Source organism: Hylaeus anthracinus, unplaced genomic scaffold (assembly GCF_026225885.1).
Source record: "Hylaeus anthracinus isolate JK02 unplaced genomic scaffold, UHH_iyHylAnth1.0_haploid 12002, whole genome shotgun sequence".
Lineage (NCBI taxonomy): Eukaryota > Metazoa > Arthropoda > Insecta > Hymenoptera > Colletidae > Hylaeus > Hylaeus anthracinus.
Genome location: NW_026534349.1, coordinates 10,315,198 through 10,342,920, shown reverse-complemented (window position 1 = coordinate 10,342,920; position 27,723 = coordinate 10,315,198). Strand labels below are relative to the sequence as shown.

The window sequence follows — 27,723 nt, the reverse complement described above, 5'->3', positions numbered from 1 at the left end:
TAATTAGAGATAAGGATGTAGAGATGGAGTAACCAACGACCAGTTAATTTAGATCCCACCACGTACAGTATCTTGTATAATCGTCTTCCATGTTCCGCTTATTCGTTGTTAGTAATGTATGGCACGAGGACCTGCATGGTTGGTGAATGTAATTGTGAACAAGTAATCGTGTCGCATTCATCGACCGATGAAGAACTTCAGTAAATTTATCGTATTCAAATTACAGGCTTAGAAAATCGTCCAGTCCGTCCCGTTGGTTAATGGGTCTGCCACCCACGTCTCCGCGATTAAAGTTCATCCACACGCACCCTGGAGGAAGTCCAGTGCCGCGAAGACCTCCGCGTCATCCTCCCTCTCCATCCACTAGATCTCGTTCGTTAGAGTTGTTAGACCAAGACGAAAAGAAATCGATCTCCCCGATCAGAGAGTCGGAACCACAACCGAGGCCCAGGTCCAGAAGCTTGGACGGCTTACTAGACGAAGATGGTATAGTGCCAGATATGAAGACTGAAGAGTCGCCTAAGCAGAATAGCGAAAGCGAGATCAACGGTAAAGAGTCCATTGACGCTCTGGATAGATCTGACTCGAAAGCAGAAGACGATCTTGTTCAGGGTGGGTATAAAGCAAATGGACCAATGGATAACGTTCACTCTGAGAGTTCAACCTGGGAAGACAGTTGTTGCCCGGTAAAATCGAACGAAGATCAAAATCCAACGCCTGTTCCTAGACAGCGAACGAAGACACCAGCTGTGGAAGCGAAATCGGAGGTTGTTAATATTTTACAGCCAGAAGAGGCACGGAAGTCGTTAACCTTCGAGGAGTCCAGCGACAAGGAGGAAAATAATCCACCCACGCGACCACCGAAACCTCTTCGATTCGTCAGCATGGATGGGCATCTGTCGACCGTGAACTCGAAAATAGAGGACGAACAGGAGGAGTCTCACGCAAACTCGAAGAAAGTCGATCCTTGCGATAGTAACTCGGAGTTAAAGGAACGGCTGGTGGCCACGGGAAACGATAAGTCGACCCTGCTCAAGGCGAAGAGCTGTGGCGCGGGACTAGATTCCGACGAAAGCATTTCGTCCAACGAGTACAAGCCCAAACTGAAGGAGCAAGGCTCGCTGCTATCCCTGCCCACGGGGGCAGAGCCGAAACGAAAGAAAAACTTTATGGACAAATGCGTGAACAAGGTGCGGTCTTTCATGAGGAAGTGATTCGTAGCTTCCCCGGTTACGGTGATGAAAAAAAAAACTTTGTTATTTAATTTTACCGATATTAATTAATTGGGACACCGTGATTCCAGCTGCGCGTGCGACGTTGCAACCAGAGTGTCGTATATATTCGCTTGTCGGTCAACTTTTCTATTCGTATTAGAAGAATTGTTTTCGAGATGTACAGACAGTATTTTTTTTCTCCACGTACGAACAATTCTTTCTTCTTTTTAATTTTATTTCAATACTTTTAACCGTTGGACAGCGAGAGGTCCGATAGTAAGACGGAGCCGGGTTGTTTTTGATGCCATGGCAAAATTCTTTACAATTCTGACGACAAACCTTCGTAAAAAAAGAAAATATGTTTATGAAGAAATACAGGCAATGTGTATTTTTAAATTCAACAATGAAGAGGATAAAGATTGAATAGATAAAAAATGCAGTTCCGTCGATTACATAAATTTATTTAACTATTCCAACTCTAACAAAATAGTATGAGTGATTATTGGCTCAGCTCCGGCGGAGAATGACTAACAAATGTATACAAATGTAACAAATGTATATTAAGATACGTGAAAGAATGAGATGTCAAGTTTTTGGAGAGTCAGTTTACACGCGAGTATACACGATATTTGTATAAAGATAAAAGCATCGCCATGGTAAAACTACAAGCGATTATAAATTTCTTTTTTTTTTTCTCTACAATGACAGGCAGCATGAAAGTATAACTGATGTTGTGCCTATTACAAAGTGTCTTCTTAGAAGTTGAAGATTAGGAAATAAATGAGATTCTCTTTTTACAGGTGCGAGAGAAAAAGAGAGTAGCCTGCTTTTTTCAGGCGGCTATTATATATTTCCTTATCAAATTGTATTATAGATATGTAAACGCATAGATAATTAGCATTGTTATTTGTAATACAATTTTTTTAGTCGGTTTTTTTTTAGAATATCGAGTATAATGTTTCGCTTGCGGTGTACGTCGTAAGTGAAGGCAGCTAACACAACATGAAAATAACAACAATTGTAACGTAACAATTGCTTACGTTACCTTTATCGTTTAATAAACGTTTTTACTGTATCACTTTTAACTGATGTTATCTTACGTACGTAGCAAGTTCGAACAAATTCGTACGAATTCCTTACGAAACTTCGATATTGTACTATTTTAAGATCCTGCCTAAAAATCGAAAAATGTATATTTTACCAAAGTTTCGCAAAGTAAAATTTAAGAATTTTATCAAAAGTTTGAATGTTTCTCACGGAATAAATTTTATTTAGCAAACTACTACGGGCCTAGTTAGTCTGCCATTGACAAACGGCTCGCCAAACGTTCGACACTAATGCATTTTTCTTACATCAAACCTTTGATTAAATATTTATTTGAATACACTGTCGCATAAAATTTTTATTTACTGCAATTAATTAATTTAACAACCGTAGTAGCTTTATTTCAATAATAGTTTATTATAAAAATAGAAATACTGTTACATAAAAAAATCATAATTCATGTACACAAATGTAACACTCGTAACCAAGTAGTAACTTAGATAACCTTATTAAGTTTATTGAAAGCAACTTGCCAAACAAAATTTAATAATATTCAGTGTAGTCGCGAATAGGATGTTGATGCGACTTTAAACCTATAAAAAAAAAAAAAAAAACTTGTAAACTATTCTATTTCATTAATATCAAGATTAAGGTCATGAAGTCAGGTACTGTGACATACATTTTAACACTGTTATATTTACAATTTGACAATTAATTTAATTCATCTATTTATAATATCAGATCTTCCTCTAAGTATACGCATTAAATGCATATCTCTGATCATAAGGGTTGCACGCTTTGCATGCATGATTAATAAATTACAGTCTTCGAAGAATTGAACAAGGTAAGCTTCCGTTGCCTCGTGCAGTGCTTCAAGTGCAAATGCCTGTATCCTGCATATAATTTGAAAACAATGTATAATAACATTCTAGGAGCATCGCGAATATCTCAACTTTCAAAGCTATAATATATTCAAAATTTTACCTGTCGATTTTCAAGTCAACACTGCATTCCATAATAATTTGTTTAACTAAACGAACAAATGGAAGTTTCGGTATAATTAACTTGATAGATTTTCTCAAATAACGAATTTCATTTAAGACACGTGCTCTCCTACGATTTTTTCCGTTATTTACTAAAACACGAGTCTATAAAAAATCGTAAAAGTCACTATTAATGATGTTCAAAATACACTTTCAACACGTTTAAATAAATCTTAATAATTAGTGAAATTTTGTGAAGATCGATAGAAATACTTAAACCAGAAAATAATCATACTCTGGACGTTTCACGGTTTGATTTTGAATTGGTATGTGATCTGAAACATACGTACATGACCTGAGGCTACATTTTCGTAAACGTCAAATTGCAGATAGCATTGACAATAAAACTTTGTACATTAACACTGCCTATGTTAGCGATGATAGAGATACGAAATTACGACCTCGAATCGATTAAATTTACAGATTTATGTAGAAAACAAAGTTTGGACGTCAACTAACCTTGGATCGGCTTTGCGACGCACCATTTTTATCACTTTTCATATATGTTACAATCGTGTTTATATTTCTAAAAGCGCCTGTTAGTACGTGCAACTATATTAACATATATCAACATAACAAAGTAAGTCATAAAACAGAAAAAAGATACAATCGAAAATTGTCAAACCATAAAAAATTGGCGCGAAATTAACCCATCAGTATAGTGAAGTGCCCTCTAAAGCAGAAGTATGCAACTATTCTTAACGGTTAACATTTTAATTGTTCATTTTTAAATATTTCATGAAATTTTTAATGATACTGTAGTGACGTACATGGTAAGGTTCTTCCCGCCAAAATCGTAACTTCTATAAGATAGTTTTGTGTTCAACTAAATACTAAAAATCATTTATTGACAATTTTACATTTATACATATTGTTAACAAAATAGATTGTACATTAGAAATTATTCCTTTGAACAGGTTACTGTTACGACTTTATGAGAACTTTCTTCAAATGCACTTTCCTCGCATATTTATCTATAAATGTCGATTTCTGTTTCTTCTTTACGGAGGTAGAAGTATTTAGCATATCTAAGCCTTCGAGTGACGGTAAAGTCAATGTTTCCGTAATTGGTATATACTCTTTCTTATCGTTTTCCGTTTTTCGAGTCAACTTCTTCATTGTCCGTTGTAGAAAGTTTTCAGACTTTTTAGTATTGTCCTTTGAGTCATTCAAGTCACTCAACTCAGGTTCACGTACGATTTTTTCTGTTTTTAATATTGTCTCGTTGTCTTTTGTCTTAATCCTTTCATCATTTATTTCTACAGTGTTGAGATCATTGTTCTTCTTAATAGGTAAGGCACATTGCTCGGGTATCACACTGCAAGTTTCAATTTTGCGTCACACGTTTACTTTATACAAGTAAATAATCCTTAATTAAACAAAAGTGAAATACCTATTCGTATCCTTCGATTTACTGAGAGTTTGGACAGAATCTCGCAATTTTCCCCAAAAATTGTACAAACCTCCTCTAGTATAATCTAACACAAACATGTAGCTCAATTGTGGCGGTAATTGACATTTATCATAACGGCATGGTATAACTTTTCTCTGGCATTTTTCTGTAATTGAAGTGAATATTATAATGTCATGTTACGAATGTAGAAACGAAGGTAATGAAGTATCGTTAAATCATACCGATACCCAACGCTTGAGCATAGTTCAAGAAGAATTTATTTGCTGGACTTTTAAGTATGTTAGACGACACTATGACGATTAATCTGTTACAACGTTCCGATATCAGTGTCATCACAGCCTCATGTTCGAATGTCACTCCGCCGATTAAATCTCGATCTTTCAAACAAAGCTAGGAAAGACAGAACCATTTATATTTCATTGTGTTTACGATGTACTCCTTTGTTTCTTTTACCTTCAAGTTGTATTCACTTTCCAATTTATTCACCATTTCTGTAGCAAAATTAATATCTTCGTCTGCATATAATAAGAAAGCATCATAGTATTGAGTTTCAAGCCCTTGTCTTAATCTATGAAGATCATCTATTAGAGACATAAAATGAAATACAATCCTTCCTTTATATGATATCATGATGTAATGTTGTAGTTTATGTACTACTTACCCACTGTAAGAACTTTTTGATCTATCTCATTTGCAATTACTTCAGCTGATATCTTAGATTTCTGTAGCTCTTGCAAATATCTCTCAGCATCTCTTTCTGTGACATAAGTAATGAACAGGAAAATGATTAGGAATAAAACATTTTGTAAACAAAATTTGTAAACAAACCAAAAAGTTCCGATGTGTCATCTACAATATCCCATCTGTCAAGCTCCTCTAACAGTGTTTGGAAGTCTTTGATTGTTATGTCTACTTGGTTCTGTCTCCAAATTGTTAAAATATATGCTGAAGGATCTGGACATGTTGTCAACAATGGCATCATTTCTCCACTTAAGTTGGATAAATGTGCAAGGCCTCGCCAGTCTCTATACAGGTGATAATTAATAAAAACAATTCATAAGTATTAATATACATAAAGTGTAAGCAAAAGTAAAATACATAAATTAATTACCTTGGTAGGCCATTGTCAGATGGAATAACCTTTGGAGGATTTAATAACGTCGAGATACACTGCTTAGATTGGTCGGACAGAGCAACAAGTGGCACTACTGACAGATCAACTGTCATTCTGTTTACTTGACTTAACCCCAAATTATTTGCAACAGTAAAATTGTTCTAACGATTCATAACATACTAACTAATATGAAATACATTAAAAATATATAAGAGTAGGAAGGAAAATTGTTAGAAAGATATTTTCCTAAAATTATTATGTAGGCAAGAGGGATTAGGTATCGCGTTATTAATCATTTAAGGTATTGGAAATAATGTAAGGAAAAAGTAGGTATGATCGATTAAATAATTTATGTCGAAGAACGGAGAAACCAGGGTAAAATCGAAAGAAAATTTATGAATTAATTCGCAAGTAGACCGTGACGGCGCTGCTGGCGCCAGTCGAAATTGTCACTTTTCCGTTAACCGTCGTGTGAATCTGTGCGAATATTTCGCGGTGCTCGTTTGTGAGAATATCGATGTTCTAATAGTTGCCCATAAAATATGTTAATTGTTTGCACTCGTGAACATCACGTCACGGTTAAATAAGGTGAGGATACACGCAGATTCTCGTAAAACGATAAGCATTGGTCTCGAAGAGGTTAACATTCCTTCCGTTTGACATTTTTTTTTAACGTCATAATATCCGCTTCCAACGGAAATTCGCGTTTCGAAAAGTCTCGTCTGACGAGTATAAAAATAACAGAACTTACTTTTTCGATTACTAACGAATGTCAAGCGATAAACGTATCTCTTGCGTAGTTTCTGTAAGCGTACGTCCAATTCAAGCTTTCGTTTCAATTTTGCGCTTTAGAGACGTTTCCACTGTGCTTTTTTTAAGGTTCATATTTTGAACGCGATAGCAATGATGTCATTATTAAAATCAGAAGTTGATGTAAATATAAACTGTACATGAGAGACGTAAATTCGAGATGTAATTATCGTTAGGATGTCTTTGGCACAATTATTTTATATTAATTCATCTAAAGTATGAAACAATTTGTTCTACTTGTATGTTTGTTTGTTATAGTATATTTCATTCGTTATTTTGCTATTATAATGCTTTGTAACAATGTTGACACACGAGTTTAATTATCAACCATTGAACATAGATTTTCTTGTAATCCACCATTTTACTAACTCTTTAATAATTTTGTGTTTCAGTGTTATATAACAATAAGTGTGTATATAAAAGATGGCAGATCCAAAACCATCAAAACTAAGACCACCGTCAAAAATTGGTCGACCATGCAGCAATCTTCCACCAAGACCAGCAGTCCCACCATCAATGCCTAGACTATCGTTGAGTAAGTTTTTAACAGATGTTTCTAATAAATCTTATGCACGTTTTAAGATGATTATGTTCCATTGTTCAGCGTGTCTGTAGTTTATTTCTATAGTTCAATATTTTCATGCATTCTGTGTTATAGGAATATATTAAGTTGATAAGTATTTCGTTACTTTCTAGGATAGTATTCTATTTACATGCACATTGTATCACCACAATCATTTAGATACATAGATGCATACATGATTATAGAAGTAGACCAAACCATTTAAACAATATATTTTATTCTTTGTTGAGAATAATCATATGAATTTGGTATTTAATAATAATACAAGGAAATGAGTAGACCCGTGACTGTGCAAAATTTATAAAGCTGTTTATTGGATAGAAGAGGGGGTGTACATATTGTGGTGAAGGGTTAAAAATTCGATTGAAGCTCAATCGCGACTCGTTCGTGCCCCACGCCGACGAACGAGTACGCCCACGAGACCCTGAGATGAACGTGAACGAATGCTTTTACAAGCGCGAGCCCGCGAACTTCTCGCGAGTCGTTCTTCCACCTCTCACCGCAACACATCTCGTCCGAGCGATCTGGTAAATACAACGACTTCTCGCTAGCAATCGTTGAAACGATACTCTAGGATTACCTAGCAAATTCTGTCGATATTAGTGCTCGTGTAACTTATCACTAACACGATATACGATTCACCGAATAACAATATCATTATGTTCTTTGGTAGGTGTTTTTGTTTGATCAGTGTTTCTTAAACATAGGGGTGCAACCTCTATAAGTGAAGGTATGTGGTTTATAATCCAAAGGAGATAAGTATTTCTCTTTATTAATACATTAACACTATTCATGCTTGTAGTCATTGATCATCTATTAATAATATAACGTGAAAAGGACAGGGTTGAAAATAGGGTCTTATATTATTAATAAATACTCAATGGTTACAACTATGGATGGTGTTTATTTCCAAAATTACAATTTTCAACATGATTTGACAAAAACGCCTAACAGTCCTATTCCTATTCTCAATTGTATTTCCTATTTCCTCAGAATCCAGTTGCAAGTACTCATCATCATCTGCCTCCAAGAGTCTCCTGTCTGAGTGGATACAATTCGCCTTAGAATCTTCGTCCTTCTTCGTCTTACGAATTACAGTATTTGGTACAGTTTGGTAGAATTATATTACTCATCATCACTGATCTTGCAAATACCTAACAATTATACACCTATCCTTAATACTGTTTCCTATTTCTCGAGGATTCAGGTGCCGAGTGATCATCATCCATCTCCTCCAAAGTCCTGCTCGTTAACCCGAATGGATTCAATCGACCGTAGAGTCATCGTGTTGTATCTCGAACGGGCACCTAATCTAGAAGATCACCCTCCGCCTCACGATCTCGATAAATCGCTCGATTATTCATCTTGCGAGGCACGCGCGAGTGGAAACAAACGCGGCGCGTCGCGTACAAAGCGCGTCTCTCGGAATCGAGGGCACCTATCTTGCCTTATTGGTTCATCAGTGCGCCTTCCTCGCACCGCTGCAGAACGACAACGACGCTGGGACGGGACCTGTGCAGTCGGTGCAGTCATCGCATGACGCACACGGTTATGCAATCCGGTGTGTTTATTGTACGCTCGATTTCCAGCCGTTTCGTCTTTCCTCCCACGTGTCCGCGCTTCCCTTTTCGGGTAGGGCTTTTCGCGCCAGCCGCGATCCACCTTGCCCGTGATTTCTGTATTCGCGCTCCGTTCCCAACGGTGCGCACACGTATCTGGGGCTCGAATATCGCAACGCGATAGACGAACTCAAGGTAACGATGCCAATTTTCGACTTGACGTGGAAACGGATACATTCCTGACATTCGATATTCGCGATCGCCAGGAAGTGGACTCGCTTGTTCTTAGAAGGACTGGATAAAACTGGCGCTTTCTTCGTTTTTAGTTGCTTCTCGGGTGTCCTCGAAGTAACGTTCAAAGTTGTTAACCTAGGGATCTTCGTCTGTACCAAACTGTAGCGCTTCAAGCTGTTACTCTAGTAATTTAAGATTTTGCTCGGTGTCCCAGAGTCTTGAAATTCCTCGGACAAATTGTTACATACATTTCTAAGGTCTCAAGCGGATCATTCAGATGTTTACACGTTTTTTCGCGGTCTTCATTAGCATTCCTTCGTAGATCACGTTTCCTAAGGTGACGATCTTTCGTTCTGACGCAATCGGTCTCATGGTGTTCGCCAACATTGACACCATCGGCTAAATATGGAGAGATAAGCGGCTCGTGAGGGCGAGATTGAGGATGCCGCAACTTTTGCGCCTCCGTGATATTTAGGAGCCGATTTTTAGGCTTAACTATAAATTTCATTTAACCGTGACTGGTGCTATTAATGTAACCTGTAGGATCACGCACTTAATATCATTTTAGAATCTTGTTTTAGTAATAGGTATGGGGATACCACCTATTTTAAGCGTTTCAAAATATTTCGCATTACTTTCACTGTAACTGCTATTATTCTGAGATCAGTGTATGGGTACATCATTACTGCTTCTATACAGGGTGCGGTCGAATAACATGTACTAGCGGGCACAAGGTGGTTCCTTATGAAAAAATAAGACCAAACTATGCAATACAATTTTTTCATTTAAAGTTCAGTTTTCGAGAAAATCGAGTTTGAAAATTCTATTCGTATATGCTGTTACGGCTGAGTTGTGGTTCGTCGAGGATCGTACAACACGTATCCCTTATTCGTGTACATCATCGCCAGATAGATCAACGAAAACTGACTGCTTAGACAAATAACTATTAGAAGAAGTCTCAGATCGTTATTTATAAACACGATACGCGTTATACGATGCTCGATGCACCGTAACTCAGCCGTAACAGCATACATACGAATTAAACGATCAAACTCGATTTTCTCGAAAACTGAACTTTAAATGAAAAAATTGTATTGCATAGTTTGGTCTTATTTTTTCATAAGGAACCGCCTCGTGCCCGCTAGTACATGTTACTCGGCCGCGTCCTGTATATTCAATTTCTTTCAGATCCGTTTATGGTGACTCTAAATTTTCATCGATGAAATTGAGATTTCTCGCGAGGACTTGGGTAGCAAACCCTTTGATAGATCAGCGAGCTGCCATTGAGCGCGATTGAATATCGATTTCGGAGCAGGGACTACGCGGATCGGGTTACTGTGCGATCATTAGATTAGATTCCAGGAACAAATTGCTACCTGACAACCGTAGTAGTAATCGTATAGCTTACGCCATTAACCTTGTTTACATATGGAGCGTCCACATTCGCGACACCGAGATATCTGGATTGTATGACTACTTAGGCGGATCGCATTACGAGTGGTCAAGGTGTTTGACACTGTGCTAATCGTAAATTGTAGTATGTTTGGTTGGACTCGATCCCGGCCAACTCTGTAATAGATTTTATCCGTAAACGACGAACGCGGTGTTCAAGTTTATTAGTCATCAAACGTATCTGACCAGAGATTCGCGCGCGTTCTTTGTAAACTCGTAAAGAGTACGTGTTTTCAAATTCGTAATCGTCTTCATACATTTGTTACGAATCTATAAAGCGTGTATTCATTATAAAAATGTTGTAGAAATTCGGGTACTCGCACATTTCATAAATTCCTAACATGATAGATGAAATAGTTTGCCATTGGAATAGTTCCTACGTTTCTCGAAATTTGGCGTATTCGTCGAATAATCTCCGCGATCTAGGTGGAATCTCGCTGCGTTCTAATCACGAATCGATCTCGTCGAACAGAAACCGCTACCCACACGAGCGACCTACTACCACTGGCACGCCTACGCTTTCTCATGAATCATTAATTAAACGCGAATCGCGATATTTTTCTGTGTTTTTCTGTTGAACGGGACTACGAGCGAGATCATACGGTCGACTTGCGTTTTAATTGAATTAAAATCAAAACAGTCGCGATATCGTTTTATATATCGTTTAACACGCTCAACCGTTGTTCGCCTGTAAATGATCTCGTATCACTAATCGATCACCTATTCCAACTAAATAGCCGTTGAATTTTTTGATTGATTTGTAATTAAATCTTACGTATATAATATTCCGAGTTAACGATAGAAGTGTAATAGAAGTCAGAAGAAATTAAAAATGCACGCCCCAATTGTTATCTAAAACATGATTTAGTTTGTTCTCAGTCGGTGCGTTACATCGTACAAACATCTGTCGCGTACAGTATTGGTTTTTCTCGTCTTCTACGGTGTAGTACGAAGTCTTTTCTCGGAAGAATAGAAAAATTTAGATATTCCCTTTAATCTCTTATATAACTTCATGGTCCACGCGTCTCCGCTAATCGATAGAACCAATGAATTCATACTCGAACACACCCTGCTAATCGTTGTTTTACATAACTCTCCATCTAAGAACCTCGTACCAAACGAAATTAACTTCCTGTGGCGTCGATGTACCAGCGATAACCAATAAAACCAAGCCTCGTTTGTAGAATACACCATGATCGTCTTCGCGATGCGTGACGTCGTTTCGCAACGCGTAGATTAATTGTTATTATAATTGTTCGAATAGTCAAACGTCTATCGTGATTTTATCTCGTACAATCATTAATTAGAACAAAGGTCTACGTTTAGTATTTGCAATAAGCGAGATTAACGTTTTGTATTCTTTGCGAGCTTGTGCCAGGAAGCATGATTTGTTTGGTTTGATTTTGCATTGTTTCTGCGTTGTTTTGCATGATCGCAGACCAGATGGATCATCTCTGGGAAACGCACGGCCGCCGATTAAGCGAGGCTGGTCTGCGCAGGGGATCAGGTAAGTGCTTTTTTATTTTATTTTATTTTATCATCTACCAGTTAGAGTTTTCTTAGCCCTGGCATGAATTGTACCGTTCAAGGGGTGCGTATTAAGTCCCTCGATCTCCCTATTTCGCCATTATCGAAGCGTCGATCTGGTGCTGCTCTCACCAAGCGTCGAAATTACCAGAACGACCATCGTATCGATATCGTGTTCAGGATTTTATTGTAGCAATACCGACCACGTTATCGATTCGAGTTTTTCGCTCTACGATTCATGGTTCGTTAAATATCGTATTTTGGCCAAGATAAAACTCTCGGACCTGTGAAAGTAGACCTTGGAATTTTCTTAACGTTGAACTATTAACTGTCTGCGATTCAGTTTCTTTTCATGTTAAACATGTTTGTGGTTCGATGTCGGGCAGATACTAGTGTCGTCCTGACGGAGGACACCGACAGCTTTATAATAGGAGACCGAGTGTGGGTCGGTGGTACCAAGCCAGGCTCGATCGCCTACATCGGAGAGACACAGTTCGCCCCGGGAGACTGGGCTGGTGTCGTTCTGGATGAACCAATCGGTAAGACAGCGTGCGGAACGTCGCACAGTGCGTCGATTAATGGCCAAAAATCGAAAAATGATGAATTTGCTAGAGCACAATCTAGCATTTTATTTTGTTACATAGATGTCAATAGCTTGAAATTGTTTGTGGTTGCTAAGAAACCGCACTTATTTATAGTTATATGGCTACCTAATTGTAGCATATTATCACGTTCAGTTTCAGTTCGCAGTTTACGATAGTACAATTTACTTCTTTTTTTTTTTTTCTTTTTCACTTACAATTAGTCTGTAGTAATATTCATTCTTCATAGCTCATTTTCTCTGTCATCGATTCCACTATTATGGGTATGTTTATTTCATAGCTGTTGCCTATATTAACAGTTTACTGATTATTACAAAATTCTTATGCGCGAGATTCGAAATTAAATTTTAAAATAGGCTTAAAAAAAAAAAATGTAAAAGAATGTATTAGTGATTCTTTTATATTTGGTTCCTGCCTGCTAATATTTGAGAAATAAATTTTTGTAGAACGAGTCGTTAAAATCAAGAATATTGACATTGCTGAAAAGTGGATCTCAATAGAGCTCCACGAAGTTATAATTAAAAAAAATTAGAGACATATATTCGTTACCTGTTATACTCTTAAATAATAGTTATAAAATATAGTTTACTTTAAATCTATAAAATGATTATTGATGAGCTATTAAATAGTCACGTATAGTTTCATTCGTTTGGTTACCAGAATTAATACAAAAATGTCATATTTATTTATGTAAACATTTCAATGAAAACGTTTTAGCCACAAATGTTTATCTAAATCCATTTTCTATGTTACCAAGCACGAACAAGTAAAAAAAAAAAAAAAATAGAAATACTATTTTTGTACACGTTTGCCTATCATTCGCCGCACTGTGCGTCGGTCAAAATTCTCTCGAAGGAGAGAACATTGAACGATGTTTATACTTCAGGGAAGAACGATGGATCGGTGGCGGGTTGCCGGTACTTCCAGTGCGAGCCTAAACGTGGGATATTCTCGCGTCTGACCAGGTTGACCAGGCAACCTTTGGACGACTTTCCCATGTCGCCGACCCAGAAGACCCCCACGACGCCACCGGACAGCACGAAAGGAAGCCTCGCCAAGTCCATGTCTCCCTCACTGAGTAAGGATCGGTTCAAGAGATACGCCCCTCGTCCGTAGTGTGCTTCCAAGGGCACATTCTGGTTTGGAACCTTTAGAATCGATGAATCTTCAAGATTTCCTTTCGAGAAAACAAACGGATGTATCACTGTAAGCCTCTATCGCGCGTTTGTTTAGCGATGCGATTTTGTGTATCGAATAACGTTAGTCGAGGAAATAGTTGACCACAGGGGGAATAGAAATGATCGAGCTATAAAAGTTGCACGTTTATTGGAGTCTCGAAAGTTCACTTTCCAATATTAAATTTAGGTTCTGTCTCTTTATGTCCAGCATCCAGACTATTCGGTATTCAAGATCACCGATTTTTGAGGCGATAAACCAGAATGCCCCACCTCGAGATTTTCTGAAAACGTTGGAATCGAAAGCAGTGTGTTCTCCTTCTGTAAAAAAAAAGAAACGAACCTTTCTTTGTTCCATACCATTTGGAATGTTTCCAGCGTTGTTCGCCTAATTGCACGCCAGTAGAAGTAACTTAGATCATGCTGCGCGAAGAGTAGACGCTCCTAATATTGTAAAAAATGTTCTACGTTCCATGGACTTGTGTGAATATCTGTGCCTAACACCGCATCACGCTGTACTTTATTTATTAGCATTAGCGCCGAGACACTTTTACGTTTCACTCGGCAGTTTCTCTTAAACGAAACATCGTAGTATCCTCCCACGCACTCCGCACGTATTACAAGCCCTATATCCTTGAATGTTTGTTATTTATGTAGTCGAACCTCAGTCGAATTGTGTTCTCTTAGTAAATAAATCGGATGTGCACCGATTCCTCACCTTCTCGCCAACAATAAAAAAGAAAACGTAAAAATCCCGTGTCACCTTCTAACTCTGGAATCTCCGTTCCTACTATGTAATTGTATTTTAAGGGGTCACACCGTGTTGGAGACGTGGAATTAGAAATTCGGATAGAAGCGCACCGTACTGTTATTTGATTTTTAAGTCCAACTTCCAATTTGGTGTAACCCATTGATTGTAAGCTCTCGAGGCGTTCAAGTCTCGAGGACCTCGTGAATGTTTGTTATTCGTTATTGTTACGCGTAGAAAAGAGTTTCTCGCATGTGCCGTACTCGAGGCAGAAAATGTTGGTCGCCGGAGGCGGCATCCCCGTTTTAATTTCACGGACAGAAGCATCGTTAATTAGCGTTCTACTCCGATAATATAGCTACTGTTTAAGATGGAAGTTTACCCAGCTCTATTGTAACTTTGCCTCCGTGAGGAACATAAAAGTTGAGCATCTGCCCGTCGAATAAAGACGAGGAATAAAGACCAGGAGCACCAATATATTCTGCCTCGCGGACTTTACACACTTGTAAAGCATGTAACTCGTCACACAGACGCATCCACGACAAGTCTGTCGTCCACGGTGTCGCAGAGGGATCTCAGGATAGGCGAAAGGGTAATAGTATCGTCCAGCCAAGGCAGCAAAACCGGTGTCCTCAGGTACTTGGGCACCACAGAATTCGCGGCAGGCGAGTGGTGCGGCGTGGAGCTCGATGATCCAGTTGGCAAGAACGATGGCTCCGTTGGCGACAAGAGGTCTGCATCGACTGTTCCTTAATTTAGTAGAGAATGCTCCCAATTTTCGATTCAACCTCCTTCCTGGATCCTGTTACGACCGATTATGTAACGCTGATCGATCAGACAGTAGGCAGGTACACGTAACTTCATTTGTATGCGAAGAACAGGTGTAAACAGCTAGCCGCGATCTTGAGATTTGTTACAAATATTAGGTTGTCCCGAAAGTTTCTTTCGCTAGTTGCACTCAATTATTTTATGTGGTCGTGTTTCTATAAATAGACAATCTAATTTCATATATATTCATGTTGTAACAGTAATTGAGCAAAATGAATCGTGCACAATTCAGTAATGTAACATAAAACATAAAATATTGTGCATGTATTACTTATTAATAAAGCGAAAGAAACTTTTTGGACAACCTAATACTTTTTTAGCTGAGTTAACGAGTCTGTAATGAATTTCTCGACCCTTGAGGTCCAAGTACAGAATGCGATCGAAAGCAAATTATGCAACCTATCGACCTCTTTCCTTCCCTGTTTCCATTCCTGCCTGTCTCTCAGCTCTTCAGATCCTTAAATCGTCTACCAACTTAATCGTCTCCTAATTACAATGTATCGTAGTTAGGTAAAGTGTACATTATGCTTTTTTTCCTATAGGCTACCCGTTACACAATACTTGTCCTATATAATATGCAAATGTCAGTCTAAACCCAGAAGTCCTCTTGGCGATAGAAAGTTCGGAATTTAATATTTGAGTAATTCGCGCCCGCAGTTAGACCTTTCTCTGCATTATCTGCTAACTGGTTTAGCGTTGCTTCAGGTACTTCGAGTGTCGACCTAAATACGGCCTGTTCGCACCCGTGCACAAGGTCAGCCGGTCGCCGTCCAGCAGAAGGTCGTTGTGCGTGGTGCACAAGCCAACAGGCGCTGCCCTGAATTCGTCCTTGAAGAAGACTGGTTCCAGGGAATCGCTCATCTCGCTGTCGAGTATCGCCAGCACAGCGAGCACGGCTGCCAGGACTGGTATCAGTACCGCGAGGGTAAGATTCACCGTGCCAGAATGAGGAGGACGGCCTGTACTGCAGCTTGCATCATCAATCCTGAGTGCAGACCCGTGGCTATCTCTACCGTTTTATACGTTCTGCTCAGAGCAATTGGGGGATCATGTTTCTGGACGATCGAAGAGGATGAATTAGTTTAATATCTGGAACGAAACGAACGCTGTACATTGACACTTTAATTACCGACCCATATAGAGACAATTTTCAACTTGGAATAGGATTTTCTGCATTAGTATATGTTAATCTAGGTTGACGTTAATTTATACATATATTAGAAATATCAAACGTCCCTGTCCATTTCTCCAAAATGAGGTTTGCAAGTAGAAACCAACAACACCCTTCAGATCCTCCAGTTGCGTTGAGTAGAAGAGGTTTTCACCACGCAAACGCGTTTCTTTTCTAACTTATGCGAAAAAAAGGTCCCTGCGCAGCTTGCAGTGAAACGCGTTTGCGAATGAAAATGCGTATTGTTTATTAGCTTGTTACTTACGTTGATTAGATACATAGCGATGCTGTTAGTTTGATGTAGATATTCGGTTGTTTTTGTTGTTGATTTTGTAGCTATTGTTTTTTGTTGGATAACATTGTCGAGTGATACATAGTCATGTCTAGCTAAATCAAGTTTAAATCACGATCCAAAGAATAGTTAAGTATTCTTAATCTTTGTAAATTCTAACTCTAGTAGTCGCGCGACTGTGACATTGTTGTTAAATACTTAAAGAATCGTCCTGTCTCATGGTACCTTATTGTTAATAGTCGGCGATTAATTGCTAAAATGTTTTATTACACCAGACCATTTATTTATTAGGGACAAGAGTAAGTAAAAGTAAAACAGAGTTGCAGCTTAAACGTATGGCTGTTCGCATGATACACTTTATGTTTTTTTTGTTGCATCCAAAATTCCAGAGGCCTGGTTTGCGCACGCCGGCACTTGCACGAACTACCCTGCAGGTGAGATTATGATCTAACATTTATTTGCATATTGTCGCTAGTTTTAGTTGAAAGTGTGACAATTGAAATGTTCTTTACGTAGAGTGTAGCGTAGAGACGGATTAACAAGCGCGTTGTGATTATTCCCTAATATTTAAGCACAAGATTTAATTAGTTTGTGTATTTAACGAGTGCGATTTGTATTACAACTTTCTTTGTTAGTATGTAATTCTTAGTTGTATAGTAGATGATAAGTAGTTTAGGAAGGTACTCTGATATTTGTACATGGTGTTAATAAAATCCTCCTCCATCCCTGTAATCTCCTTAGAATCCAGATTTCACCTAGGTGGGTATTTGCTTCTTAATATTAATCTGTTCTCTCTAGACGAGCAATTCTATGGTACCAGTGTCGTGGACTCTTATTTTAATAATTTATTTAATTTATTGCTAGAATGGAAAACACTTTACGTTCGTCAGAAATGTCATCCAATTTGTTATATATATATATATATTGTTAACTTAACGATTTCAATGCAATGATTGTTGTGTCTTTGAAGTTACAAAGTTTCTATACATTTATTAAAAACCAGTTTTCCAGTCACTAAAAGTTCAAGAACAATTCTGATATGGTAAGATAAAGTTATACGAACGATTTACACATACATAGGCCATGAGTATATAGATATATAATACATTTTGATGGCAGTAAATATTAGTTTTCGTTGACTTATTATTTGATCACAAAAATCTTAAATGTACAAGTAGAAAATACAAAGATATAATGCAAGAAGTAATATAATTGAAATTCATTCTTCTAATTAGCTTATGTTCTACCTATCCAATTCCTATATAGAAAAGTTCCTAATATGAGAGATTTGTGTAATACTTAGGGTATGCAAGATATAGTAATGTACTTTTAAATCTTATAACAGTAGAATCAAATAACAGTATAACCATTTCTTTATACCTGTTTTCATTATTTTAGGAAACTTTAAAGGAGAAGCAACAGGAGATAGAGATTCTTCGACGAGAAAGAGATTTAGAACGTGACCGTGTTACAAAAGCAGCGAATCAAGCTGACCAGGCAGAGCAGTCTATAATCTCAATAAAACATGAATATGAACAGGTATCCGTTGTAGTATTGAATATGTTGTATGCTTATACCGTGCTTACCATACTAAATTATTTTAATTTTAAGTATCGCGAGAAAATGCAAAAGACAGTCACCGAAGCGGAAACTGCGCTTACGAAGTTACTCGAGGAAAAGAATGCACTGGCTCAACAACTTGAAGAAGAGAAAAGAAAATGCGAAGACCTTCTATTCCGCTTTGAAGAAGAGTCGGTCAATAAGGATGATATTCAGGTATACATTTTAATTGAACAACTGTTATTCCAGATATAAAAAATATATATTATGATAATAGATTACACTTATGTGAATGTAGAATAAATGAGGTAAGTGTGACGTTCACGAAAGGAATTCTAAAGAAGCATTCAACGATTCTTGCATTTATCAAGTGTTAGACAAAACCGTAACGTGAAATAAAAAACAGATATGCATTAATTATTTCGTTTCTCATCTTACTTTCGTTAATGAGATTTTCGTTTCCCCTTTGCGTTTGAAAATATTGTTGTACAACAAATGCTTACTGGAACTATAAAGAATCGCAGGTATTACTTAAAATTAGGGAATAGATTAATATGCTTTCGTTAGAATTAGGAGCTTTCCATTCTAAATGGTGTTGGGTAGGCGAGGCTTATAGTGCATATGCGATTAACCGTTGAAAATATATAAAAATGTCTCAAAGAATAATTGTGTAAGCTATGCTTATAAATGAAAAGAATTTAATTCATCATTTCTTAAGGTACTCAATGTGTTTTTATCTAGGCTATGGGTTAATGCAAGAAACTTATCGTTTATTTTCAGAAAGAGAGAACTGAGCAATGTGTGAGTATACCATGGCAGCCGTTTGGGCCAGAGGAAGGGTTGATGACGCTGTTTTTCTGCAACGCTTCTCTTATCGCCATTGTAGTCATTACGTTTATCATTTTAATTCAATTTTGTCAAAAGGCTATGTGACACGTCGCATTATCTTAATGCTTTCACGACTAATTCTTTCGATCTTCGTTACCACTAAGTATCACGGTTTAAGTCACGGTAATATTATTCAATGTTAATCTAGATTATCAGGATACGCTAAAGGTTTAAAGGTCAGGTTTAGTTTCTTTGTGATACTAGATACGTTAATAAGGTGTGGGATTAACAATGCTTCAGCGATGCACTGCAAAATAATTGTTAAATTTCCAGTTATCGCTTCAATCACGCTAAGTCTGTGCTTCGCGTATAAAATAATTGTTAATGCGTAATGATTCTCACGCAGTATACAACAATTTCAAGAAAGATGTAATTTATTTATTTCTTCGTTACTTATTTATTTATTATTTATTTATTGTAAATTTTGTTTGGAATACTGTGTTAACTTTGTATTTATTTTTGGCATTTCATGTTATACATGGTTGTATATTGTTACATATCGAAATCAAATAATACGTTTTATATTTGTTCAAGCATATCAAAACATCGTATTTTTGTATTCCATTACATTTTTGTTTTGTTAACAATCTGATCAAATGTAACGCATATTTATCGACACAGTAAACAATGCCCTTATATATCTCGATACGCTTCGTATTAGTTGATGTTGACATAGGTTGATTCATCTGAGTACTAAACGAGCACGTTTGTCGTTAGGTGATAAATACTGTAAATGAAAACAGGATCAGGGATCTCGAAAAGCAATTGTTGGAGGAAAGAGAACGTGTTGGTCAATTGGAACAAGACAGTATAAAATTATTTGAAACTGAAGAAGAATTAGCACGTCTTCGAAATGAAATCTCCAGTGCTACTACCCAAGAGAAACACCTATTGGAAGGTATTTCGAATAATAATATTAGCAACAAATATAATTGTGTTTGAGTAGAAGTTATTCACCTTCGACCAATGTAGATTTACAGAACCAGAACAGAGGTCTGGAAGAAACAAAAGCCAGTCTCGAAAGAGAAGTGAACGAAAAATCAGCGCTGGTAGAACAATGTGTCGTGCAAATAAAAGAGTTCGAATTAAAACTTAACGAAAGTCAGAAGGAGAATGCAACGCATAAAGAATCGGAAGCAAATCTGCGAACAGAATTGGAACGCATGACGAAAGTTCTGGATGAGAAAAGTACAATCATAGAAAACATAAAGAAAGAATTCGAAAGCACTGCAGACACTTTAAAAACAGAATTGCAACGTGCTAAAGAAACGATAGAGTATATCAAGGTAGAAAATGTCAAGGAAAAAGATTCTTTGATATCAAAGTATGAGAAAATCATCGAGGAGAAGGAAAACCTCGTAAAAGTAAAGACACTAGAGTTTGAGACTGAATCGAAGAAGCAATTCGAAGCACAAAGCGTAGCCTTAGAGGATCTTAAGACAGAGAACATTAAGCAAATCAACAAACTTTCAGAGTCTTTCAATGAACAATTGAATATGAAAGACTCGAGGATTAAAGAAGTATTCATGCAACTCGATCAGAAAACATCCGAGACTGAAAAACTAATGAATGAACTGTCTGCGCAAATTGATTTGGGTAAAAAAAGGGATGAAGAATTAAACGTCGCTTTGCGGAAGCTCGAAGGTACATTTGTGATTTAAAAGATTTTTAATTGAAACGTTTACTTTATTTTTAATGAAACTCCATTTTACAGAACTGAACGAAAAGCTTAAGTTAATGGAAGAAAAGAACGCTACACTTTCGAAACAAATAGAAGAGTACCGATCAAGGGCTGACGACAGTTTCAAGATAGTTCAAGAAAAACAAAAATTAGTAAGTATCGGTTTTTCGAGTCTCCTTTTTTGTATAACAGATGATTGAATCGATACTAAATGTTTTGCTCATTTAGGAGCAAGATGTTGCTTCTTTAATAGCTACCGAGGCAAATTCTTCTGCGCAATTGAAGAAATTAAGCGAAGAATTAAAAGTGAAGGAAAAAGAATTGTCTGAACTACGTTCTACTACTGCAGCTGAAATCGAAGAATTGATTAAGCATTATCAGGGGCAGGTCGAAGAAAAAACGAAATATATCGAAGAAGTAACAGCAGACGTATCTCAAAAATCGGAATTGCTTAGTAAATTAGAAAAGGATATAATTGAACTGAAATCGATCCTTGCAACTAAAGACGAGCAAATAAAGAATCTTACGGAAAAGACTTCAGGTAAAAAAGATAAATATTAAATTCCAATTTACTGTTTGCGATACTAAATTTATTAACGCTATTGTCTCTTATGTTTCAGAATTGCAAGATGCTCTTACATTATCAGCACAAACCAAGACCAATCTGGAGATCGAACTTCGAGCACTTGAAAGTAATGTGGAAGAATTGAATCAGCAAGTCGCCAGCTCGGAAAATAAAATATCACAAGTAACCACTCAAAAAGAAAAACTGGTAGGTAACGATTCCCTAAAGTTTTTAGCATATCAATTTAGGATGAAATATTGAAATATTATGTTATATTTAGGAATCAGATATTGCGAATCTGGTGAGCAGTTCTACTGATTCCTCTGAGCAACTGGTGAAATATAACGAGGATTTGCGTTTGAAAGAAAAAGAACTTGAAGAATTAAAGGACAAAGCGTTTTTAAGTGAAAGCACGATAAAATCATTGGAAGGAAAATTAAGTAACGTGGAACAAGAGTTGAATAAAGCTAGTACGTTGATTCAGGAACAGCGCACTGCACTAGATGATAGCAAATCTCAATTGGAAAATGAGAAAAAATTAAATACAGAATTATCTGGAAAAATGAAACAGTTCGAGACAGAAAACGATGAACTTAACAAAATAATAAGTGAAAATGAACGTGTCAAGGATAATCTTAAAGAGAAATCTGAAGAAACGTTTCACCTTGCTAATGAATTAAAGATAAGTAAAGAGGAAGTACTCAGCCTTCAGAAACGATGCGACACGTTGCAAAATTCTCACAAAGAAGAAATGTCTTCTCTTCAGAAACAAATCAGTGATATGCAAGCGGAATTAACTGCGTCTCAAAAAGAAACTAAAACTTTGCAAAAGATGAAATCAAAGTTAGAAGCAGATCAGAGCGCCAATCGTTGGTCTATCGAGGAACTAACGGAAAAGCTGGCCGTTGAAACAGAAAATCGTTCTAAATTAGAGTCCTTGATATCGGAAAAGGATTCTAGTTTTCAAGAAATTCAAAATAAATATTTAAAATTACAACAAACAAATGAAGCTTTATTAGTTAATAAGGAAGCCATCGATAAAAATCTCACAATCTCGTTAGATGTCATGTCTAATGAAGTCAAAGAACTGAAAGACAAATTAACTGGTGCGACGGAAACTATTAAAATCAAGGAAGACGCTCTCGCTCAAATGAAGACGGCGTCTGAACAAACCGAGGCTCAAATTTTGAAACTGAACGAGACTATTGCGTCCATGAAGGAAGAACAAGCGCATAGTATGGCAGAAATTAAAGAAGTACAAGAAACACTTTCGAAGAAAGAAAAGGAAGTCGTTGACATCTTAGAAACAAAAAATTCTTTAGAAGATAACATAAAACAATTAGAATCGCAGTTGAAAATTGTTGGAGAAGAATTACGCATGAAAAACAATTCGCTTCAAGACATGGAACACGCGAATAAAGAACTGCAAAACGCCAAAGATGAATCTGTGATGAAATTGCAAAACACTTTAGAGTCTGAAATTAAATCTAAGCAGATCGAATTTGAGACTGTAACCCGGAAAAATTCTGAATTAGAGCAGAAACAGCTCGCACTTCAGGATCTCGTAGATAAACAAATTAGTGATTTGAATAATAAGGAAGCAATAATCGATAAGTTAACAGCACAAATTAAAGCGTTAGAAAATACACAGTCGGAGAAACTACAGGCGCACGAGCAAACGAGAAATGAGGAGTTCAAGCTCATTCAAAATAAATTGGATGACATAAATAAGGAGAATGGAAATTTAATGGACACCAAAGAATCCCTCGAGAAGTTGCTTAGAGATCGAGAAGAGAAGATTGAAATATTGTTGAATACTATAAAGAATAAAGAAAACGAAGCTGACAAGAATATGCAAAACCTGTTGGAGAAATTAAACCGTATATCCACGGAATCTGCACAGTTAAAGGAGGCACAAAGTAACTTGTAAGTATATAGACATTTATTAAGACTTTCAAACATTTCTAGAATTATATTTGTTCTTTTTATAGAGAAAGGGAAAACAAACAAATTACTGCTAAATGGACGGAAGCAACGAATCAATTAAAACTGACTCGTGAGAACATGAAGAATAATTACGATGTAAGTTCTTAATTACGATTATAGAATCGAGTAGTACTCGGCAAGTAACGCATTGTTTATTCGAATTTTAGGCAGCTGGGGGTGACATGAAACAACATATAGGTAAATTTGTGAAATTCTCGAAATACGCGGTAGACGTTCCATTTATTTGAAAATTTATGAAATGTAATTTTTCATTCCAGTTGAAAAAGATATCGACGTATTAAAATTGCAAGAAGAATATGAAACAGCAAAGAGTCAAATAGACTTCTTGAATTCCGTGATAGTGGATATGCAGCGTAAGAATGAAACTTTAATGTGCAAAGTAGAAGTTCTTGAAATGGGAGTACCTGCTAACGAAGCTGACGATTATACTCAGTTCGTAGTACTTACTTTTCTTTTTACAAATCGTTATCCAAGTAACAGTGATAGGAAAGTAACGCTTGAATATTAATTGTTTAATTTTAGAAGCACATTAGATAAACGTATGGCCGCGCCACGTATGTTCTGTGATATTTGCGATCAGTTCGACTTACACGAAACTGAAGATTGCCCACGTCAAGCCCAAGATTTCCTTGAGCCAGAGAACGTTGCAAAATCACCAAAGAAAGTGTCAGTGGAAAGACCTTACTGCGAAAACTGCGAAAGTAAGAATTCATTGTTCAGATTTATACGAATTGCATTTCTCATTGCATCTGTTTATAATATTCTTTCTCCCAAACGAAAAAACAAACGTTTGAAAGTTTCGGTGAAGAAGTCTCTAAGATCGTTAAAATATTTTTATATCAACTAACCTCTCCATAACTATACATTATTTTTCAATTAATTAAATGATAGAGTTATTTTTACTAACACGCGTTTTTTTTTATCGAACTAACTGTTTCCTAACCTCCTGTCTACTTCTATATACCTAGCTCCGTTTATGATATTGATTGATTGTTTTACAGTGTTTGGACACGATACTCGTGATTGCGACGATGCTGAGACGTTTTAACAGCGTGTAATTATTCGTAGTCCTATTTCACAGCTTGTCAAATATCCTACACACGCGAAAAAACATGTTAAGATTTTGCAGAGTATATTTTTATATGAAAGAATTTAACGCAACCATTGTATGTGTCTTCCTGCATAGAATGTGCGTATCCATCCAGAAACTCCGGTGATTTGGTGAAAAACCTGTGCTCCCATATTAAACCTATAGCTTAAAACTCTATATACGTTTACAGAAATGTGACAGAAATGTTTTTTGTTTACATTCATTCTACTTCCACCTAATTATTACAGTACAAAGCGATACAAATCAATAATAGGTCCGAATTACAACTAAGTTAGCTATGATATATTGTTAAATTGTATAATAATTTATGAGAAGGGAGCATATATTGTGAAAGTGTGCACAATGAAATGTTACACATATACCGCGCAAAACTTGCGGAAATCGAGTGTAATTATGTACATAACAATTATTTATATCGATCTGTACATGTATTTAATATTTATTTTGCCTTTGGAAACGCATTACATTCAGTGATAGTTCCTTTTTTTCAATAATTAGGTACTCGAATCATTAGTATTCGAAAAGAGGCGTTTCTTAAACCGATTTTCAATACTTGGCTTGATTCTTATACCATAATAGAAAAAATACCTGTACTGATTGGTAGTATAGTTTTTCAGAAAGAATATTTGTACGTCCAGTGTAATGTAAGGAAATGCTTTCTGTGCGCGTTACGCTGTGCTTTCGTCATCAACGTCTGTACAAAAATCGTTTCGGTAGAATTGTACTACTTGTTACTCTCTTGCCTTTCAACTTTAAGTCTTAAAACAGGGTTAATAATGATCACTGAATTAGTCTCATCTTTAAATGTAAATCTGATTAATTAGATTCATGCTTTGTAGTTAAGAGAAATAAATTCTAATAGACTGATTACAGTATTTTTCGTAAACTCGTGTAAATAAGCTCAAAGACTACAAATATACACAGTACGATCTATTGACCACTAATACTTTTCCTGTTATTAAAAAGGAACATCTAAAGTTCTATTAATTATAAACAATAAAAAAATTTTAAAGCATAAATTCTTTAAACAATGTTTATTTACTTATTCGCATATATATGTATCAATTATTTTCGCATAATAAAATAATATATCAGGTCACTTGTGTAATACAAAAATTCTACAAAAGGATAATTTATTTACATAATCGCTTAAAGTCCACAGATAATTGGGGAAACTGACTTAATCTAAGCCTTCTTTTTTCTCCTTGATTGCCTCCTGAAACAATTTTGAATACAATAGCATGTAAAAAAATTACAACCGTATAATTTGTGTTTTACCTTGAAACGTTCTTCGAATAACGAAAGTTCCGCTATAAGATCTGTAATTGCATGCATAAAAGCCTCATGAGGTGTGTAGTCTGATGTTGTCTGGATTCTAATCACAAATTTGTGTTCTAGCGGATGTGGAACTTTGTATCCGGCGAATAGAACCTGCGGATCCTTTAATAGTTGGCTATTGAATAATAATAGAAAAGAATTGCTGTTGATTATGCATTTATGTTTGTGGAAAATATAATTAAAAATAGACTTACTTGCGAATCATGTTCCCAAGAGTGTGATCTTCCTTGTTAACTGTAAAGATAGCCGCATTGGGAACTTTAGTATCTTGTTCTTTGATTATCCTAGGTAATACATAAAAATTGCATACACAAGTTATTATAAAAACATAGAAGTTATAGGTTAACTGAATTACATTACGTACTTTTTCTCTCCTTCGTAAAGAAGAAATGATTCGAAGGTTGGAGGTGCGTTCATCTTGTTGTTGAATTGTTATACCGCAACTGGATGAAGTGATTACTAAATTAGTAATTAGAAAATAACTCCTACTGTTACCACTTATCAATAACAACGCAATCTTTCAATTTATGGACAAAAATACAGTATTGCCGCCTAGCGGTCAACAGGCCGAACTAATTTTTCAAGGATAGATATCCTTGATACTAATCTTTTTTATAATTAACATAAAATAAAGTTAAATAAGTGGTGTCTGGAATAATAAAATGGAATAAATACGTAGAATTGACTAATTTAAACAATATTTTGTTAATGCTGTTTTTAATACTAGTGGCGCCATCGGTGGTAAAATGCGCAAGTATGTAGTGACAATAGTTCCCACTGTTGCTGCTAGATGGCACAACCGACACCATTTCATGTATTACTTTTCATTTTCTATAAATGCACAAATAATACGATTCCTTGCGATATAATACTACAATATACAAGTTAATATGTCAAATTTATCATTTCTATGAATATTTATTTACTGCAGCAGTGATTATCAATCATTCATTTAGTGTCGCCATTTTGCAGCAACAGTGGGAAACCATTTTCACTTCTAACTTGGGGGTTTACCCGCCGATGGCGCCATTGATACCAACCTGGTACATTTCCCCATTAGCATCCCTCCATTTCCTGGTATATTTACCATTAATTTCTTTTCATTTCCTTACACATTTCCCTTTAACTCCCCCCCCCCCCAATTCCTGGTATATTTCCCTTTAGTTTCCCTCCATTTCCTGGCATATTTCCCTTTAATTTCCCTCCATTACCTTACACATTTCCCTTTAATATTCCTCTATTTCCTGGTATATTTCCCTTTACTTCCTGGTACATTTCCCTATAATTTCGCTTCATATCTGTAATATTTCCTGGTTTAACAATGTTGCAACGGCTCCGCTCAAAATTTCAACAATGTTGCAAATTGCTCCGCAAAAGACTACAACAATGTTGCACAGGTCGAGTCGATTTTTCGGATTTCATCACATTTTGCCGAACTTCTGAGTTGCAACTTTGTTGTACTTTTGAGCGACGCAATTTCCAAACTTCGCAACATTGTTGCAAGTCGCTCCCCACAGATTTCAACAAAGTTGCAAGTTCAACAATGTTGCAAATCGCTCCCTGCAGAATTCAACAAAGTTGCAAGTTCAACAATGTTGCAAATCGCTCCCCGCAGAATTCAACAAAGTTGCAAGTTCAACAATGTTGCAAATCGCTCCCCGCTTACAATTGTGATGACAAATATCGGAGTTTTATTCCTGGTAACAGGAGAACATAATATGCGAGGAGGTGGCACGAGGAATTCATGGTACGTATCGAAATTT

At 36.5% G+C, this 27,723-nt stretch overlaps 5 protein-coding genes across 19 annotated transcripts in view; 2 read left to right on the top strand and 3 right to left on the bottom strand.

Moving 5' to 3' along the window:
- The window catches only part of LOC128892040 (NAD(+) hydrolase sarm1), a 120,311-nt gene extending 117,815 nt beyond the window's left edge, over window positions 1–2,496 (top strand). For all 10 annotated transcript variants that reach the window (XR_008460997.1, XM_054152093.1, XM_054152094.1 and 7 more), the window contains one exon: window positions 227–2,496. The gene's annotated coding sequence lies outside the window, so the exon portion shown is untranslated. The remainder of the gene's footprint in view (window positions 1–226) is intronic.
- On the bottom strand, window positions 1,983–3,994 carry LOC128892071 (uncharacterized). Its single transcript, XM_054152164.1, has 4 exons — window positions 3,761–3,994; window positions 3,537–3,576; window positions 3,243–3,406; window positions 1,983–3,151 (listed from the first exon to the last, which is right to left on the bottom strand). Exons 1-4 carry the CDS (start codon window positions 3,784–3,786, stop codon window positions 2,980–2,982), a joined length of 402 nt encoding a protein of 133 aa, XP_054008139.1. The 5' UTR covers window positions 3,787–3,994; the 3' UTR covers window positions 1,983–2,979.
- Window positions 3,995–4,100: 106 nt separating this feature from the next.
- Window positions 4,101–6,195, bottom strand: LOC128892057 (myeloid differentiation primary response protein MyD88). Its single transcript, XM_054152147.1, has 7 exons — window positions 5,827–6,195; window positions 5,544–5,740; window positions 5,377–5,472; window positions 5,169–5,296; window positions 4,937–5,105; window positions 4,695–4,860; window positions 4,101–4,619 (listed from the first exon to the last, which is right to left on the bottom strand). Exons 1-7 carry the CDS (start codon window positions 5,940–5,942, stop codon window positions 4,226–4,228), a joined length of 1,266 nt encoding a protein of 421 aa, XP_054008122.1. The 5' UTR covers window positions 5,943–6,195; the 3' UTR covers window positions 4,101–4,225.
- A 72-nt stretch (window positions 6,196–6,267) lies between these two features.
- On the top strand, window positions 6,268–25,490 carry LOC128892039 (restin homolog). Of its 6 annotated transcripts, none has more exons than XM_054152083.1 (22): window positions 6,268–6,417; window positions 7,032–7,174; window positions 11,906–11,974; window positions 12,381–12,533; window positions 13,483–13,674; window positions 15,050–15,251; window positions 16,053–16,272; window positions 17,200–17,244; window positions 18,209–18,349; window positions 18,422–18,586; window positions 19,151–19,171; window positions 19,976–20,156; window positions 20,231–20,902; window positions 20,973–21,091; window positions 21,168–21,480; window positions 21,560–21,711; window positions 21,785–23,430; window positions 23,496–23,586; window positions 23,658–23,688; window positions 23,769–23,943; window positions 24,034–24,212; window positions 24,513–25,490. In XM_054152083.1, the coding sequence occupies exons 2-22, from the start codon at window positions 7,063–7,065 to the stop codon at window positions 24,557–24,559; spliced, it is 4,926 nt and encodes a 1,641-aa protein (XP_054008058.1). In that variant the 5' UTR covers window positions 6,268–6,417; window positions 7,032–7,062; the 3' UTR covers window positions 24,560–25,490. The 6 variants fall into 6 exon arrangements, with proteins under 6 accessions (XP_054008058.1, XP_054008062.1, XP_054008060.1 ...); XM_054152089.1 differs by lacking the exons at window positions 6,268–6,417; window positions 7,032–7,174 and adding exons at window positions 7,702–7,749; window positions 7,896–7,952; XM_054152087.1 differs by lacking the exon at window positions 11,906–11,974.
- Window positions 25,491–25,641: 151 nt separating this feature from the next.
- On the bottom strand, window positions 25,642–26,512 carry LOC128892073 (DNA-directed RNA polymerase II subunit RPB11). Its single transcript, XM_054152169.1, has 4 exons — window positions 26,325–26,512; window positions 26,155–26,244; window positions 25,901–26,075; window positions 25,642–25,838 (listed from the first exon to the last, which is right to left on the bottom strand). Exons 1-4 carry the CDS (start codon window positions 26,375–26,377, stop codon window positions 25,803–25,805), a joined length of 354 nt encoding a protein of 117 aa, XP_054008144.1. The 5' UTR covers window positions 26,378–26,512; the 3' UTR covers window positions 25,642–25,802.
- Between the last annotated feature and the right edge of the window lie 1,211 nt (window positions 26,513–27,723).